At 58.0% G+C, this 18200-nt stretch overlaps 2 protein-coding genes across 3 annotated transcripts; both read left to right on the forward strand.

The window, feature by feature from the left end:
- The first annotated feature begins 520 nt into the window (after positions 1 to 520).
- Positions 521 to 11366, forward strand: MMP25 (matrix metallopeptidase 25). The gene is made up of 10 exons (XM_035022073.1): positions 521 to 927; positions 1312 to 1444; positions 2889 to 3024; positions 3100 to 3392; positions 7666 to 7842; positions 7931 to 8015; positions 8184 to 8266; positions 8544 to 8696; positions 8768 to 9025; positions 9134 to 11366. The coding sequence occupies exons 1-10, from the start codon at positions 838 to 840 to the stop codon at positions 9403 to 9405; spliced, it is 1680 nt and encodes a 559-aa protein (XP_034877964.1). The 5' UTR covers positions 521 to 837; the 3' UTR covers positions 9406 to 11366.
- IL32 (interleukin 32) lies at positions 9506 to 17626 on the forward strand. 2 transcript variants are annotated; one of them, XM_035022093.1, is made up of 7 exons: positions 9506 to 10888; positions 14710 to 14761; positions 15873 to 15911; positions 16066 to 16125; positions 16523 to 16549; positions 16727 to 16789; positions 17229 to 17626. In XM_035022093.1, exons 2-7 carry the CDS (start codon positions 14738 to 14740, stop codon positions 17541 to 17543), a joined length of 528 nt encoding a protein of 175 aa, XP_034877984.1. In that variant the 5' UTR covers positions 9506 to 10888; positions 14710 to 14737; the 3' UTR covers positions 17544 to 17626. The 2 variants fall into 2 exon arrangements, with proteins under 2 accessions (XP_034877984.1, XP_034877983.1); XM_035022092.1 differs by lacking the exon at positions 9506 to 10888 and adding an exon at positions 12995 to 14594.
- The last annotated feature ends 574 nt before the right edge of the window (positions 17627 to 18200 follow it).

The following is an 18200-nucleotide window of genomic DNA, read 5'->3' on the forward strand; positions in this document are numbered from 1 at the left end:
GCACCGGGTCCTACACGTCTAGCACCTGCGGGAGGGGGCGCGGTCTCGGGGCGGCCGGGACCCCCGCCTGCGGACGCAGAGACGCGCGCGGCCCACGGGGCTCGGGGAACGAAGGCGGGGAGCCCGGGCAGCGGCACCGCGCACACGGGGGCGCCAGCAGAGCCGGGCGGGGAGGCGGCCCCGGACCCCGCGGCGAAGGGAAGCGTCCCAGCCGCCGGCTGCCGGCCGCGGGGTCTCCCGGAAGGGCGGGGGGAGGGGCGCCCCGGAGCCTCCCCTCACCCGCCGGGCTGCGCGCGGTGGAGAAAGCAGAAACGAGCCGGGCCGCGGAGAGTCCCAGCGGAGCCGGGTTCTGGGAAGAGAAACTTGCGGGCGCGGCCGGGGCATCGGAGGCGGGGACACTCGGCAGGGGTTCCTCGCCGCCCCCCCCCCCCCCCCGGCGCCGCCCGCGCTCTCCGAAGCCGGCTTCCCCCTGCTCGCTGGGCGTCCGAAGGCTGGGCCATTGACCTCGCCCGGCCGCCACCGCTCAACGGCTGCGGCAGTCCTGCCCCGCCCGGAGGGAGGGACCGCCGCGCCCCCGGATCCTGCACCTCCGCCCCCTCCCGGGCCTTCTCAACCCTCCCGGGACCCGCAGCGACCCCGGCCCACCTGGGCCCTCCGCTGGACGTCTCCGGGTCCCCCGCGTGGTGCCTCCCAGGGTCCCGGACCCGCAGCGCGACGCCCGGTCCCCCCTCCCACCCCTCCTAGCTCGCGCAGGGTTCTCCGAGCCTCTCCGGGTCCCGGACCCCTGCCCCAGGTCCCCAGAGCGGCCCTGGGCAGGTCCCCTCGAGCCCCGCGGGCATGCTCAGGCTCCTGGCGCTGCTGTTCCCGCTGCTGCCGCCGCCCGCGCGCGCCCGGGAGCTCTCCGCGCAGGACGTGAGCCTGGGAGTGGTGAGTGCCGGGGTCTGGGGGCTCCTGGGATCTGCGGGGTGGGGTGGGGTTCGGACCAGGCTGGGAGCTGATTCAACTGTCCAAAGAGTGACTGGGGATGGGGTCTGGGGACCCAGATTCTTGGACCCATCAGGTTTGGGGCTTTGATTTGAAGATCTGTTGAGGGGTAGGGGTGGGGAGGTGGAGGACAGGACTCTTGGGTCCGGACACAACCCAGGGCTGGAGAGCCCGCACTTTGAGATGGACAGTAGGCAGTCACCGGGGCTGGGCCCCCTGGGCTCCGGATGCCTGGACGCCTGGCGAGAGGTGGGGCTTCCAGGATGGTGGTGGGAAGGGGGCGTCTCTCCCACTCATCCGCTTCCCCTGTTCCCTCCTATGGTCTAGGACTGGCTGACCCGCTATGGCTATCTGCCACCACCCCACCCTGCCCAAGCCCAGCTGCAGAGCCCTGAAAAGCTGAGGGATGCTATCAAGGTCATGCAGAGGTTTGCCGGACTGCCTGAGACAGGCCTCCTGGGTAGGTAGACCCCCCCACACACACCCCTCCCCAGCCTTGCCTCTGCACCCAGCCTGACCATTAGCCAGCAGTATCTAAACCTCAGCATGCACCTGAATCACAGGAGCTATGAAATGCTGGTCTTGGGGCCAAACCCATGAGATTCTCAGGCATTCCTTTTCCAATAAATATTTACTAAGAATCTCTTACGTGTAAGGCCATTTCAGGCTCTGCTGGTGCAGTGAGGAACAAAGCAGAAAAGGTCCCTGCTCTCATGGGACACGCACACAGATCGAGAACAAAAATGTGAAAGATAATTTCAGATAGTGATCTGTGTTTTGAAGAAAATAAAATGCTGGTCAGGGCAGATCCCTCTGAAAGGTGTCGGGGGTGAGAGGAGCTCGAATGACACAAAGAACTCATAGGACACAAATAGAAGGAGCCAACCATGGGAAGATGTGGGAGAAGAGTGTCCCAGGGAAATGCAAAGGCCCTGTGGTAGGCACAAACTGGTGTGTCTGTAATGAGAGAAGGATTGAAAAGTTAAGCAAGAACCTAATTGCGAGTGGGTGGGGGGCGATGCTTGAAAGGTGGGTTTGATTACAAGCATGATAAACCACTGGAGTGTTTGAAGGAGGGAGACAATTGGATTGGATTTACAGTTCTAAGCTTCCTCTGCTTGCTGATGGAGAATGGAGGGTGGAAATGGAGACCAGGAAAGAGGCAGTTGAATCCAGGATGCATATTTTGGAGGTAGAGCTGAGAGGCTCATCTGTCGGGTAAAATGGGGAAGAAGAGAGAACTGGGGGGATGCTGGCTAGCTACAAGGAAGGTAGGACCTTTCTCTGTCCTGCCTACTGCCAAGTAGCGTCTAGCATCTGTATGTGCCCCATTACTCTTTGTCACCTCAACCAATGAGGTGAGGTTTGACCTTCGTTTGAAGATGAGGGGACAGCTGGGAAGGGAGCTGAACTAGGAAAGGGGATTCCAGGCAGATCTAACCTGGGAGACCAGAGGCCCAGCCAGCCTGGGGGCTTTGGACTTTAGGACGTGGTGAGGACTAGGGACCTAGGGCATGAGGTATGGGCAAGCAACCTCCCAGGGGGCTCCGGCCTCAGAGAGAATTCTGCACTGCACCCCATGGCTCCTTTCTCCAGAGTCCCAGTGCCAGGGCTCAGGGAAGCAGGACCCCCAGATCCCAGAGCTGAGCATCACATGGAGGCAGGCAGTCCATCCAGGGCCCAGTGAAAAGGGTAACACTGCCCTGGAGAGCAGGGTCCTAATTTGATCTGAGCTGGCTACCTGACCTGGCTAGCCCGTGTTCAAATCCAAGCTGCGAGGCCTTCTTGGGCAAGTTGTTTAACGTCTCTGAGCCTCAGTGTGTCCGTGTAGAAGGTTAGCGGGTACCATGATTACAGCAGGGTGTCCTACTGCTCATCCCTTTCCCCCACACCCTCTCCCCCAGACCCAGTGACGATGGCCACTATGCAGAGGCCCCGCTGCTCCCTGCCCGACATGCTGGGGGTGGCGGAGCTGGTCAGGCGCCGCCGCCGGTACGCTCTGAGTGGCAGCACGTGGAGGAAGCGAACCCTGACGTGGAGGTAGGTCCTGGTGCGCACCCCACCCTGGCCTGCCTGCTGGGCCCCGTGTGGACCGGCTGCCTTCTGTCTCCCCAGGGTACGCTCCTTCCCGCAGAGCTCAGCACTGACCCAGGAGACGGTGCGGACCCTCATGCACCATGCCCTGGCCACCTGGGGCATTGAGTCAGGCCTCAAATTCCAGGAGCTGGTTTCTCAGGACCCAACAGAGCCTGACATCCTCATCGACTTTGCCCGGGCATACCACCAGGACAGTTACCCCTTCGACGGGCAGGGAGGTACCCTAGCCCATGCCTTCTTCCCCGGGGAACACCCCATCTCTGGGGACACTCACTTTGATGACGAGGAGACATGGACTTATGGGTCAAAAGGTACAATCTCCCTATTCTGAGAGGTCCTCTCCCCAGGTCTGTCTGTCCTTAAGAATTTGGTTTGAATCACATGTATCGATGGGGGCTGTATCAGTTGGGCTTCTCCAGAGAAACAGAACCAGTGGGTGCGTGTGTGCATGTGTGTGTGTGTGTGCAAAGTGATTTATTTAAGGAATTGGCTCACAGGATTGTGGAGGCTGGCAAACCCAAAATCTATAGGACGGGCCCACAGACTGGAAATTCAAGTGAGAGTTGATGCTGCAGTCCTGAGTCTGATATCTGCAGAGCAAGTGAGGTGGCTGGAAACCAGGCATGATTTCTATGTTGCAATCTTGAGGCAGAATTCCTTTCTCTCTGGGAAACCTCAGGTTTTGTTCTCCGGGCCTTCAACTGATTAGACAAGACCCACCCACCATGGGGCATGATCTGCTTTACTTACAGTCAACTGATTGTAGATGTTAATTACGTCTACACAATAACCTACACAACAACATCTAGACTGGTGTTTGACTAAACAACTGGGCACCATAGTCTGACTAAGTTGACACAGAACATTACCCATCACTGAGGCCTCTCAGGCGTCCCGCTCCGAGCTGCGGACTAAAAGAGGTGAAAACAGCCCCTTGCAGCAGCTGAGTCAGAAGACTAACTGGCAGTTGCTACACATGGTGACACAACTTGGGGGAATCCTAGCAGAGGAAGTCCTCCAGCCTGTGGTGCTCAGAGGCTACCCAAAGCCTTTGACTGATGGGGCTTCCTAGAAGTGGTGACTTTATTCATCCCACATGTGTATGCTGAGGGCCAACTAGCACACCAGGTCCTGTTGCCCCGGGGCATGTAGGGCTGCGGGGAGGACGCAGAGAAAAGCACAAGCCTGTGAGCTAGCTGAGTCCAGGGTTGTCAGGGGTAGGAGCACAGGGGGCCATGGGGGGCTGGAAGGCCGAAATACGGTGCTGGGACGGAGAGTGTGTGTCTCATAACAAGAGGGCCTTGGAAGCACGGGGACAGAATGGGGAGGATGGGGGAAGGGAACGGGAACCGTGGAAGGTCTTGCATTCTGGAGGGTCCAGGAAAGGGATGGTGCTGGGCGATGTGGGTCAGAGGACAGTTGAGTCAGGGTGGGCAAGACTGGGATCTAACCGGATCCTGGGGGCAGAGGGGATGGGGAGGAAGGGGTGATGGCTAGGTTTCTGACTCAGGGGCCCCTGGAGGAGGAAGAGCAGACTCTCAGAGGGCAGAGGGGAGTTTAGGTTGGCTGCGTGTTTGCAGCGCTCATGGGCCGTTCAGTGTGGGCGGTGCATTCGTGGTCGAGTGTCTCACTCTAGAACTGGGGCTTCTCTCACTTAGGTCAGCTTCCCCGTAAGTAGAGATCAAGATGAAAGTTCTTGTGCAAGCAGTTTCTCAGGATATGTTGGTAGGGGAAAGGGAAACCAGAGCGAGCTGGGGAAAGAAGCTTAGTCAGGATGCGGTCTCAGCTGAGAGGAGCCTGACCCACACGGCTGGTCCTGCCTGGAGGCAAGGGGTCCAGCTCTTCTAGTCCCTCAGCAATCTGCCGTTGACTGTGAGCCGCGGCAGGGAGGCTGGCCAGGAGGGAGCGCGGTTTTCTGGGGAAGGGGGCAGCCAGGGAATGAGCACACGGGCTCTGACTTGGGCAAGGTGCCCACAGCATCCACAGAAGTGAGCATTTGAGCACGCCAGCTTGCAGCGAAACTCCGGTCAGGGTTCCTCCACTTGCTACGCCATGCTCAGTTTCATCATCTGAGAAATGGGGATTATAATAGTACCTGCCAGCAGGTGGGCTTGTAATTCACCTACAGCGGTCAGCACAGGGCCCGCACGCAGGAGCACTCTGCTCACTGCAGAGTGGCCTGGTGGCACTCGGGGGGTGGTAAGATTCCAGGAGGAGAGTGTAGAACATGAAGGTCAAGCACAGAGCTGTGGAGAGCCCCACAGTTGAGGGGAGGGTAGAAGGAGAGGAGGAACCAAAGGAAATGGAGGAAGAACAGGCCCACAGGTGACCAGGAACAGGGTGACGAGGGGAACAGGGAGCAGTGGGCAGGGCAGCGAGCCAGGCCAGTAAGTTACAGGGGCCTGGATGTGATCATCTGAGGACAAAGTGACCTTAGTGCCTACAGACTTGGCGGGTGGGGAAGGAGTCCCGACCACAGTGACGTTAGGCATGAGAGGGACCGAGGAAGAGAAGACTGAGTTTAGACCACTGACTACAGAACTTGCTAGGGAAGGAGAGGGGTGTGGATGGGGGCAGATAGGTACTGGGGTGGCTTAGGATGAGGGAATCTTGAGCACTTGGTGATGCTGGATGAGCCAACAGAAAGAAAGAGATGGGGGATGGATGAATGGATTCATACATGGATAGATGGACGGATGGATGGATGGATGGAAGGATGGGTGGATGGATAGACACATGGGTGCAGGGATGCAGGGATGGATGGAGGGGTGGGTGGGGCATTGTCCTTGTCCTTGAGGAGGTAAGGGAAGCAGGGTCCTTGCACAGGGCAGGGCAGGAGGCAGGAGGCGAGAATGGAGGAGACGGAGGTATCTGCCTAGGCACACAGGAAGTTACAGATTGCATCGGATGGTCTGTCTTGATGAAATAGGAAACACATTTGTCAGCATTTGTCACCTAAGAGTTGGGGGCCAGAGCTGGGGAGCAGCTTGAGGGGCTATGGGCCTGGAATTGAGGCTAGTGGAGAGCGCAAAGGAGCTGTCTGATGAGGTCCAGAGCAGAGCTGAGAGGAGGTGTTCAGGACCCCCGAAGACTGGCCACCAGGAATCTCATGGGCTGGGGCTGGGGCTGCAGTTGTGTGTCTTCCCCCAGCTGCAGAGCGTGAGAAGGGTGCAAGGAAGGGTGTGGCCAAAGGAGAGGCAAAGCAGGGGGAGGAGGGGTGAGGGATGAAGGAGATCTACTTGATGTAGACACCCAGCTTCCTCCAGTTTCTCAGAAAAAGGCCTCAGGGCAATAAGAAAACCCATAGTCAACGACCAAATCCATCAACACGTACACAGTTTGACCAAGACCATCTGAAGTCGCTGCTGAAAGGCAGGACAATACGGCCAGAGTACTTGGCTATACTGTCATTTGACTTGACCTCCCTGTGCCTCAGTTTCCCACCTGTCAAATGAGGACAGAAGAAAGAGGTTTTGTGAGAGGAGAATGAGAGCAAGTACTTGCTACTCTTCTTAAGACTGACCCACGCATTTCTTTCTTCACTTTCATCCAGCAGACCTTAGGGGCTGAGAGAAATTTGCTTTTTGGATCACCAGGCTCCTTCCAGTAAACCCACTTTCAACAGTGCTGGCCCGAGTTAGAGATTTCCAGGCAGTAGATCAACATCTGTGGAAACTGTGCTTCCTTGGGCAGCTGCTCACCTCTCTGGCTATCTTGCAGTCTTGCTCTCTTGGCCTCTCAGCGGCTGAAGTAGGAGCTAGCAGGTGGATCGATGAGGAGCTGGGACTTGGCCAGCAACTGGGAGTGTGAAGAGGCTCACTCCTGGCACCTGGGCTGGTCCCCAAGGAAGAGGCTGTGGTCAGAGAGGCTGGGAACGAGGCTGGCCTCCAGGGCCAGCAGACTGGTCTGAGTGTCTGCCCGAGGAGATGGATGAAGCTGCAGAGGCAGGGAGGCAGCCCAGGACCGGAGGGAGGCAGGGGAGGGGTGGAGGCTGTGGGAAGGGGGAGATGGGGGAGGGTGACAGAGGACTGAGGGGATGGGGGCACTGGCGGGGTGCACATGGGAGGAGGGGGAGCACCATGGGGGTGGGAGTGGGGTGAAGGTCTTGGGAACCGAGGCCAAGGAGACCGTGGGTGGGGAGTTCTGACCACAGACTGGAGCGGGACTGGGGCTTCCTTGAGAGAAATGCATGCACCCCCAGGTTCCTGCTCCCCCCCCCCAGAGTGTTTCTGCATGCACAGCCTTCCTTGCTTGGGGGCCGGCGCTACATCCGAAAGGTCACCCCTTCGTCTGTCCAGACTGTCTCCTCCTACCCCTTCCCTTACCTCTTCTGTGGGTCTCTTCAGCCCGGTACCCAAGTTCCCAGAACTGCCAAACAAGGCTACTCAAAAAAATCTACCAAATAAGTGAATGCACACAAGAAGGACAGAATGGCTCACAGAAGGGTCTGGGTATAGCCACCTCTGGAGGGTCTCCTGGTTATTCCTGTCTGCCGGCGGGCCCCACTCCAGGGGCTTCCCGGCCACCTTCGTTCCTGGTGTGGGGGCAGGGCACAGCTCTAGCCCAATTTCCCTCCTTCCCCAGATGGTGAGGGGACTGACCTGTTTGCTGTGGCTGTCCATGAGTTTGGCCACGCCCTGGGCCTGGGCCACTCCTCAGCACCCAACTCAATTATGAGGCCCTTTTACCAGGGCCCCGTGGGCGACCCCCACAAGTACCGCTTGTCCCAGGATGACCGTGAAGGCCTGCAGCAGCTCTACGGTACAGGGCTGGGGAAGGGCGGTTTGCCCTGTGGGCTCTGCTGCAACGGGGTCTGGGAACTCACGCCTCTCTGACTCTCTCTCCACAGGGAAGGTGCCCCAAACCCCACATGACAAGCCCACAAGGAAACCCCTGGCTCCTCCTCCCCCGCCCCCTGCCGTGCCCCCGGACAGGTGAGTCCCTCTCCAGCTGTATGACCTGGGGGCAAGTCCCTAACCTCAGTGTGGTCCTTGGTGAGATGGGCGCGGCGAGAGTCCCTTCCTCATAGGACTGTCCTAACAGTTACGCAAAGAGACCAGGAGCCTCAGCCCCTCTCTGCTCACCTCCCCTTTCCCTTATAGCCCCTCTCTTCCCGTCCCTGACCGATGTGGTGGCAATTTTGACGCTGTCGCTAACATCCGGGGTGAAATCTTCTTCTTCAAAGGTGAGTCCCTCCAGCTCTCCCCTGACCCCATAGAGTTGGCTTCCTGCCCCCTTAGGATGACCCACCGCGCCTGTGGGGGTTCCCAGGATGCAGGACTTGGAGTGCTAAAAACACAAGGCAAAGCCTAGGAGAGCTGCTCACCCCAGAGCCACTGCACCCTTAAAACCCAGGCGGACTTGCTCCGCCAGCCGCGGGAGACAGAGCCAGCACTGTCTCCCAGCCACGCGCCCTGAGGGCGAAGGCCTCCTGCCATCTCCTGCCCCTCGGTCCGCCACAGGCCCCTGGTTCTGGCGCCTGCAGCCCTCGGGACAGCTGGTGTCCCCCCGGCCCGCCCGGCTCCACCGCTTCTGGGAGGGGCTGCCCGCCCAGGTCAAGGTCATCCAGGCCGCCTACGCCCGGCATCCGGACGGCCGCATCCTCCTCTTCAGCGGTGAGTGGGCGCCGGGGCGCGGCGGGGCCCGCGCGGGGGGCGCACCCGCTCACAGGCCGGCTCCCCCGCAGGCCCCCAGTTCTGGGTGTTCCAGGACCGGCAGCTGGAGGGCGCCCCGCGGCCGCTCACGGAGCTGGGGCTGCCGGCGGGAGAGGAGGCGGACGCCGTGTTCTCGTGGCCGCTGAACGGGAAGACCTACGTGATCCGGGGCCAGCGCTACTGGCGCTACGACGAGGCGGCGGCGCGCCCGGACCCCGGCTACCCCCGCGACCTGAGTCTCTGGGAAGGGGCGCCTCACGCCCCGGACGATGTCACCGTCAGCAACACAGGTGCGAGAGGCCGCGGGGACGGGCAGAGGGCCATCCTGGGGGTGTCGGGGAGCCCGCGGGAGGGGCGGCCTGGGCCGGCCCCCGAAGTGTCTCCTCCCACCCCCGCAGGTGACACCTACTTCTTCAAGGGCGCCCACTACTGGCGCTTCCCCAAGGGCAGCGTCAAGGCCGAGCCCGAGGCCCCTCAACCCATGGGCCCCAAGTGGCTGGACTGCCCGGCCCCCAGCGCTGGCCCACGCGCCCCCAGGCCCCCCAAGGCGACCCTGGAACCTGGGACCTGCGATTGTTCGTGCGAGATCAATCACGCCTCAGGGCGGCCGTCGCTGTCCTTCCTGCTGTCCCTTCTGGCCGTGCTGGTGGGGGGCGTCGCCTCCCGTTAAGGGGGACGGGTCTCCCACGGCGGGTCTGGGTGTGTGTGTGTGTGTGTGTGTGTGTGTGTGTGTGTGTGTAGGGGGGGGTGTCGTCCTGAGTAGCCGCGGAGGCACATCCTCTGTTCCCAGGGGCGGGACTCTGCGGGGACGCAGCTGGGAGCATGTGGGTGGAGCTAAGCCCTGGGGACCGGGGACAAATGGCTGGCGCGTAGACTGGACCAGTCCTGTGCTCAGCGTCGCCTCCCCCGCCTGCACCCGCGCCGTTGCGGTGGCGCGCTTCTACCGCAAGACGCTCCTTCTCTCGGAAGAGCTGGTGCTTCTTGAGCACACCAGCCGACTGCAGCCCTGCGCCCGCCTGGCAACAGCGGCTCCCAGTCCCGGCTCTGGGCTGGGCTGGCTTCAGAGGAATGGCATGACTGGGCAACTGAACCCCAGCCTCTATCTCCACCCGCTGCTCCGAGTTTCCCAGGACTGTCCCACCCTGTCCCGCTTCCAAGACGTCCTCACTGCCACAGGGATTGGGGGCCCCAGCCCCAGCCCCGAAACTACCCCTGAGCACCCGTGGGTGTGTCCCACGTCTTGGGTGACATCAGTGGCCACCCAGACGACCCTCCACAACCTAAGCCCCGTGGACCTACTTTCTGGTGCCACTCTGGCCCCAGTGCTGTGTCCGTTCAACAGAACACCTTCCTATCCCTACAAGTCCCCTCAGTGCCTCCACACTGGAGGGCCTGCCGCTTCCCTCAAGGAGAGCTCCTGGACTCTCCTCAGCTCCATGCGGTGGGAAGACCGTGGACTCAGCCATGGCTTCCTCAGCACCGCTGGGTGATGAGTGGGTGGGCCACCTCATTCACCCACCCCACCGCCCACTCCTCTCAGAATGCAGGATCTAAATCAGTGCCTTTGGAACTATACTTCTGGAATATTCCACATTAGAATCACCTAGGGAACTTAAAAATGCAGACCTCACGCCCTCACCCTGAATGCAAGAGTCTGCATCTGAGTAAGCTTGAGGGGTGGGCACGGGAGCTGGGACAGCAGCTGTCCCCCCCGCCTTCTGGTTTTCCTGTGTCTCTGCCATGTTCTTCCTCCTAGGGGCCAACCTCTTCATGTTCTTGGTAGAGTCAAGTTGATGTCCCTGGTCTATGGGTGGAGCCACTTAGCGACCATTTCTTGGGTTGCCATCCAGCCCACAGGGCTGGCTTGGGCGGGGGCCGCGGGCGAAGTCCCAGCACGCCGGGAGGTTGCCTGCCATCAGTGGGTCACAACAAGCTGACCAGTAGGAGGGCAACAACAAGAGGTCTTCAACCAGTCCATGACTGGGAATCCTAAGCCGCCAGAAAACCAGAAATCTGGGCCTCTGTCAGGATCCTTTCAGAATATGTGGAGGAGGAAACTTGTATTTTAAAAGCTTATGAGCCCCATACAGGAGGACAAGGAAAATAATTGGAGAGAAAGCCCTTCATTGCTTCTGTGCACAGATGGACCTGGGGTGAGTTTGGCTGCAGGAACTTGATAGACCTGAATCGCTCTGTTTTGTAGAAGAATTTGGGGTTCAGAGTTGATGGGCAGTGGGGTGGCAGATGGAGAGAGAATGAGTGTGAGAAGGAAGGAGAGAGAGGAACCCAAAAGTCAGCTAGGGGAGCTCAAAGGAAGTGTCCAAGGTGAAATCTGTGGCTACTACCATGCTCTGTGGAAACTTCTCCAGCCTTTAAAAATATATTAAGTATACTATGGAAAAAGGCCATGTCAAATTGATTAATTTTATTTTTAAAATGATATGCTCCCATAATCAAAATGTAAAACATTTGTGCTTCAAAGGACACCCTAAAAAATGAAAAGACCACCCACAAAATGGGAGAGTACATTTGCAAAGGACATATCTGATAAGAGACTTGTATCCAGAATATACAAAATGCTCTTATAATTTCATAACAAGAAGATAAATAAACCAGTTTTTTTTATTCTTATGTTAATCCTCATACATTACATCATTAGTTTTAGATGAAGTGTTCCATGATTCATTGTTTGTGCACAACACCCAGTGCTCCATGCAGAACGTGCCCTCCTCAATACCCACCACCAGGCTAACCCATCCTCCCACCCCCCTCCCCTCTAGAACCCTGTTTGTTTTTCAGAGTCCATCGTCTCTCATGGTTCGTCTACCCCTCCGATTTCCCCCGCTTCATTCTTCCCCTCCCGCTACCTTCTTCTTCTTTTTTTCTTAACATATATTGCATTATTTGTTTCAGAGGTACAGATCTGAGATTCAACAGTCTTGCACAATTCACAGCGCTTACCAGAGCACATACCCTCCCCAGTGTCTATCACCTGGTCACCCCATCCCTCCCACCCCACCCCCCACTCCAATAACACTCAGTTTGTTTCCTGTGATTAAGAATTCCTCATATCAGTGAGATCATATGATACATGTCTTTCTCTGTTAGACTTATTTCACTCAACATAATACCCTCCAGTTCCATCCACGTCGTTGCAAATGGCAAGATCTCATTCCTTTTGATGGCTGTAAACCAGTTTTTTTTTTTAAGGTTTTATTTATTTATTTGACAGAGAGACACAGCAAGAGAGGGAACACAAGCAGGGGGAGTGGGAGAGGGAGAAGCAGGCTTCCCGCAGAGCAGGGAGCCCGATGTGGTGCTCAATCCCAGGACCCTGGGATCATGACCTTAGCTGAAGGCAGACGCTTAACGACTGAGCCACCCGGGTGCCCTGATAAATAAACCAGTTTAAAAATGGGCAAAGGATCAGACTAGACACTCCTCCAAGGAAGATAGACAAGTGGTCAACAAACACAGGAAAAGATGCTCCACATCACTAGTCCTAAGGGGAATGCAAATCAAAACCACACCGGGATGGGCTACTATTTCACACCCACTAGGGTGGCTAGACTCAAAAGAACATCATCGTAAGTATTGGTCAACCCAAGAGAAGGAAAAACCTCTGTACAGAAACTTGCACACACATGTTCACAGCAACAGGATTCATAAAAGCCAAAAGGTAGAAGCAACCCAAATACACCATCAATAGGTGAATGGATACATAAGGTGGCATACTGATGCAGTGGAATATTATTCAGCCATAAAAAGGAATGAAGTTCTTTTTCTTCTTTAAATATTTATTTATTTGAGAGAGAAATAGAGAGAGCACGTGCGGCAGAGGGAGAGGGAGAGGGAGAAGCAGGCTTCCCGCTGAGCAGGGAGCCCGATGCGGGGCTTGATCCCAGGAGCCCGGGCTTGTGACCTGAGCCGAAGGCTGAGGTTTAACCGGCTGAGCCAACCCAGGCGCCCCAGGAATGAAGTTCTGATTCATGTTGCCGGATGGAAACACTGTGGATGGAAAACACTGTGCTGAGTGCACGGAACCGGACACAAAAGGTCACATAGTGTGACCATTTCCATGTGATTCCATTTATATGAAATGTCTAGAACAGGAAAATCCGGGAACAGATCGTAGATGAGGGGTTTCCTAGGACTGGTGCAGGTGGGGTTTTGGGATTGGGGGGTTCTGGCTAAGGGGTATGGGATTTCTCTTTGAGGTGATGAAAATCATACACTTTGATGGGTGAATTGTATGTGAATTATTTCTCACTAAAACTATAAAGAAAATGGTACAGTCCGCAAAGAAATACAAAATGCCTGCAGATGGTGGTCTTTGTGAGCCAGTCATGGAGGGGCCAAGTGTCCCATGGGGTCAGGGAGCGAGGCGTCCCCAGATGAAGCCCAGAAGTATTACTTGCAGGTGAAGCAGGAGCAGCTGTCTTCTCTCTTTCCACCTGGGATTTAAAGGTGGCTCAGGGAAGGATCTGGACTCCCAGGTGCGCAAAAGGAGTTTCAGACCAATGATGGGCTCCTAGGGGCAGGGAGACACCAGCCGGGGTCTAGTTAATGCAAGTGAGACCTTCACCAAGGAAATGTGCTTTATAGTTCCGTCCTTCTGGTGGAACCCCAGGAGCCCAGGTCCTCTTTGAGGGTGTTAGGGGCTGGGTTGTATCCCCCCAAACTCATATGTTGAAGTCCTAACCCCCAGCACGTCAGAATGTGACCTGATTTGGAGATAGGGTCTTTACAGAGACAATCAAGGTAATGAGGTCATTGGATGGGCCCTAATCCAATAGGACTGCTGTCCCTATAAAAATGGGAGATTTGAGAACAGACACACATACAAGGAGATTGACTCGGACATGAAGATGGCTGGCTGCGGGCCTGGGAGAGAGGCCCTTCCCCCAAGGCCCTTAGAAGGAACCACTGCTGACGCCTTGATTTCTGCTTCTGGCCTCCAGAAGTCAGAGAGAATACATTTCTGTGGTTTAGGCACCCCAGCGGTTGTACTTTGCTGTGCCCGCTCCCAGACACCAGTACAGAGGGCAGACAGAGGCTGTGCTGAACTGGGAGGGGTTTTGGCCCCAGAGCGGGGTAAGGGGAGAGCAGGGGCTGGGCCTGGCTGTGTGAGAGGCACGCTAGGACCCGGGACTGCCCCCCAACCACCACACACAGGTGCCTGAGTGTTGCAGGACTATGGCATCCCTCGGCCCCAGGAGGGCTCAGGATAGCCTGGTCGGCTGGGCCTAGGCCGACAGCAAGCCATCCCCAACCTCTCCTGAGGGCTTTACCCTGTCCCCTGGCAGATAGGCATGGCCTCCAGCCGCCCCTGCAGGGGCACATGGGACAGTATGTTCAGGCGCCCCGCCTGGTGGGCCCACCTGAGGGGTCTTGCAGGTCCTGCTACACTGTAGGCCAGGAGGTTCTGGGAACCTTCTCTGGACTTGGCAGCTGGGCTACACTCTGCTCCAAGTGACCTGGCCAACATTCCTCGTGACTTCCCCCAGCTGGATGACCTCATTTTCCAGAGCTCAGGGATCATCTCAGTCTGCTTTCCCAAGACTGCACTTTCCCGCTGCTCCTCCCCCATCTCAGGCTGATGAGGTTGGGGAAGAGGCCTGTTTCCAGGCTCTGAGATTCCTGCTCACTCCAGAGTGGAGTGGCCACAGCTAGAGCCATGGCCACCCCCTCCCAGACCCTTTAGTCTCCCTGTCTGTCCTCTGCTTCTGTCTCTGTGTCACACACACACACACACAGAGCCCCACATCCGGCCTTTAGGGCGGGCTCCCCCCTCCTCCCTCTTAAAAGAGCAGCTTTCTCTCAGGAGCAGAAACCTCAGCTGGGAGAATCTGTGAGAAGGTGATGGCTCCGTGGAGGCCCGGGGAGGGAGCTGCAGCCAAAGGGACTTTCTGTGGGGGTGGCGGGAAGCCTGCTTCTCTGAAGACTCTTCCTTACACCTGTTCTTGCCCACCAGGTCACAGCCCCTGGAGGCCTGAACAACCATGTGCTTCGCCCAGGTGTCGAGAGTGAGTAGGGAGGGAGGGGAGGGGGCGGTGGGCCCCGGATACCATTTCCGAACTGTGGGTCCCCCTTCTCCCACCTATGCTGGCCCCCGGACCTGCTGATCCCTCCACATGCACCTGGCTCTGTCCCATTCTCCTAGACCAGTGGAGGAGCCCCCTGAGGAAGCAGGGGTCTGAGGCACTCAACAGGGCCCCAGTCTCATAATGAGCCTGAGCTTGCTTGGTCGAATGCTCTGCCATCACTGTCCTGAAATTCTGAATAATTGTTGACAAACAGCCTCACATTCTGAGTCATTCACTTTATTTATTTTTTTAAGATTTTATTTGTCAGAGGGAGGGGGAGAGAAAGAGAGAGAGAGAGCATGCACCGCATAAGCAGGGGAAGTGACAGGCAGAGCAGGCAGAGCGAGAAGCAGACTCCCCGCCAAGAGCGGGGAGCCCGGCATGGAGCTCAAGCCCAGGACCCCGGGATCATGACCTGAGCCGAAGGCAGATGCTTAACCCAGTGAGCCACCCAGGAGTCCCTGAGTCATTCACTTTATAGAGCAGGTCCTTGTGGGGCCAGATTTCCTGTCTGGGGGTAAATTATGGGGGGCAGCTCTGTGTGTGTGTCGGGGTCCTGAGGAACAGGGTGTGCTGTGGGACAAGGGGGTTGCTCTAGGACCCGACATGTTTGTGGGGCAGCTGGAGAGGGCCAGAGGAAGCACCAATTGCAGTAGACCCTGTATGCCCTGGAAACCAGATGTGGCCCTAAGGTAGAGATGTGGGAGGGAGGCTCTGGTGTACCTCGCATTTCTGTGGGTCAAGCCAAGAGTCTGGGCAGGGGAGATGGGTCTGCAGAATCTGCAGTCAGGAAGCGTTTCTGGCCACGGGTGTCCCTGCATCTCTGTCACCACCTCAGAGAAGACTGGCCACTGCCAATCCTTCCCTTGGCCAACTGTCAGCCTGGACGGAGAGCTCAGGTATTCGGTAACACGGTAGACCCTGCACTCTCCAGAGCAATGTTCCTAGGTGTGTGTGTGTGTGTGTGCGCGCGCGCGTGCGCACGAATACAGCAAGTGTGGGGGGTGGGAAGGTCACACGAGCCTGAAAAAAATTACTGTTACCTCCACAGGAAAGCAGAAGTCTGACTGAGATTTTAAAATTCAGAATGGTAAGAAGCTCTTCCCAATGCATGGTTGGGGGAGTGAGGGGCGTCTGGGTCCTGCTGTGTGGAGCTAGGAATGTCCAGCCCACCTGGGCCCTGGGGGCGGGGGTGGGGAGGATCAGGCCTTTCTTTCCCACCGCTGCCTCTCCTCCCCTCACAGCACCAGATGGTGGACAGTTTCTTTAACAATCATCAACATCAACCAGAAGGACAAGAGCAGGTGGGTCACTGTGCCCCCCACTCGCCTGCTCTCTACAGTTTGGCTTGGGTGGGTGGTTTCACGATGATGGTGGTGATGGAGAAGATGAAGATGCTGCCCCAGGTTTGCCCATTCCTTCCACTGGACAGATCCTTGCAATAGGCTAATCTCTCAGTTCACACCTGTGTGGCAGGTGTGTGCACAGGTGAGGAATGCAGAGGCCCAGGGAGGCTTAGGAATGTGTCCAAGTCACTGGGCATATCGATGACAGGGCAGGGATGCCAGACACCTGGTCCCCAGACCCCTGGGCTGGACCCAGCTATGGGGGCCTGGCGAGCCGAGAACAGCCCGGGGCTTGGGGATAAGACTGAGTGTGGGAGACGCTGGGAGGATTAAACGAGTGATTTTTCCCCAACAGGAGCAGGTCGCGCTACTGCAGCTGGAGGTGAGTTGGGCATGGCTCCTCCTCCACAGCTTAGTCCCCAGGGTGATGCTCAGCTGCGTTACTGGGTCTGGGCTCCTGGCTCCCTGTTGACTCACCTGGCCCCATGGAGGTGACAGGGGACTGCAGACTGCAGCAGGCAGGAGCAGGCCGGTAGCCTCCGCACCCTCTTCTCCCCAGGACGACTTCAATGAGGCCTTGCTCGACGCCGCCATGGATCTGCATGATCAGAACTGCAATCAGGTGCGTGGGAGGCGCCCTCCTCGGCCCTCCTTGCTTCCCTTCCCCACCTGTTCTGTCTGGATTTTGGTGTGGCCATGTATGGACACAGGGGGAAGGGATGCCCCTCGAGACCGGGGAGGTGGCAACCTCCCGGCACCGGCCTCCCCCGCCCAGCACATCCGGGCAAGAGCCCCCTCTCCGCCCTCAGTGCCGCATCCGCTGGGCCCCAAGGGCTGGGGGCCGGGCTCCGATCGAGGCTGCTCAGGGTCCGCACCACGTCGGTGGTTTATGCCGGGAGAGGGGGAGGAAGTCGGCGGGAGAAGTCCGCGCGTGTGGGGACCTGCTGGCGGGAAAGCGGGCAGCTTCGTCTGTGGGCTTCTGTCTCCCAGATTCTCAGGAAGGTTGGGAGGCCTCAGCCCGGGGCCAAGACTTGAACGGCCCCCCAACCCCGTCCCTGCAGGACTCCTCTCCGTTACTTCCCGAGGTGCGGCAGGAACTGCGCTCCAGGGTCCGGAGGTCCTCTGTCCTTTCCCTGGAAGACCAGAGTCCTGAGGGCTGCTCTCCCAAGGAGTCCTTTTGTAAGCGAGCCCTGAGGTACTTTCAGAGGCTGCTGCACTGCCTCTGGCAGAAGTGGCAGGCCGCGCTGGCTTGGTTGAAGACGACCCTGGCTGCTGGAGTGCAGGCCCTTTGCAGGGCGGTGGAGGCCATCTGGAGTGTGTTTAACGATTTCTGCTCCTTCATGGCTCAGGTCATCAGGAGCACCATGCAGGCCTAGCTAACCCCCCCTTACCGGTATCCTTCCCCGGGGCTGGCCCGTCGTTCTGGCTATGGTGTCTTAATAAAAGTTGGTCAAACCCAGCGGAGTGCCTGTGGTGTCGGGAGCAGGGGGCCCCAGTGGTTGGGGGGGGACATGTGTCATGTGGACCCGCACTGGGGTCCACCTGACCGCTCTAAATCTGTACGTGGGACACCGGTGTCACAATTGGTCACGGACTCGTGGTGAGGACTGGAAGGCCGATGCCTTGCCTGATGCATAGTAGAGACTCAGTAAATGGTGCTCCCAGAGCAGCAGGGCGCTCGGGCCTGAGGAGCTTTCAGCCCTCTTTTCTTCTCCTGACCCGAGTCTTCATCCTTCGCTGGGCCACAGAAGCTCCTCGGTCTTCCTTCCAAGATCAGAGGCCTTGAGGTTGGGGCATGGGGCGGGGGGAAGGATGGAGAACGGATGGGGAGGGAGGGGTACCCCTGCCTGTGCCAGGCAGAGAGGCAGCTTGGGGGGGGAGGGCAGGAGTCACATCTTAGGCCTGCGGCCTGTGGCCTGGTGTGGGTCTGCAAATGCAGGAACTGGGGGGAGGAGGAGAAGGCCAGGGCTGGAAGGGCTCAGGTCAGCTCATCATTTTTCTTTTCTTTTTTTTTCAAAGATTTTATTTATTTA

This window comes from Mirounga leonina, unplaced genomic scaffold (genome assembly GCF_011800145.1).
Source record: "Mirounga leonina isolate KUSES-001 unplaced genomic scaffold, KU_Mleo_1.0 Mir_175, whole genome shotgun sequence".
Taxonomy (NCBI): Eukaryota; Metazoa; Chordata; class Mammalia; order Carnivora; family Phocidae; genus Mirounga; species Mirounga leonina.

Excerpts from the sequence above, each read along its gene's own strand:
- MMP25 (XM_035022073.1), top strand. The coding sequence starts at position 838 with ATGCTCAGGCTCCTGGCGCTGCTGTTCCCGCTGCTGCCGCCGCCCGCG. Across the intron at positions 928-1,311 it reads AGGACGTGAGCCTGGGAGTG|GACTGGCTGACCCGCTATGG; the intron begins GTGAGTGCCGGG and ends CCTATGGTCTAG. Across the intron at positions 7,843-7,930 it reads AGGCCTGCAGCAGCTCTACG|GGAAGGTGCCCCAAACCCCA; the intron begins GTACAGGGCTGG and ends CTCTCTCCACAG.
- IL32 (XM_035022093.1), top strand. The coding sequence starts at position 14,738 with ATGTGCTTCGCCCAGGTGTCGAGA. Across the intron at positions 16,550-16,726 it reads TCGCGCTACTGCAGCTGGAG|GACGACTTCAATGAGGCCTT; the intron begins GTGAGTTGGGCA and ends TCTTCTCCCCAG. Across the intron at positions 16,790-17,228 it reads ATGATCAGAACTGCAATCAG|GACTCCTCTCCGTTACTTCC; the intron begins GTGCGTGGGAGG and ends CCGTCCCTGCAG.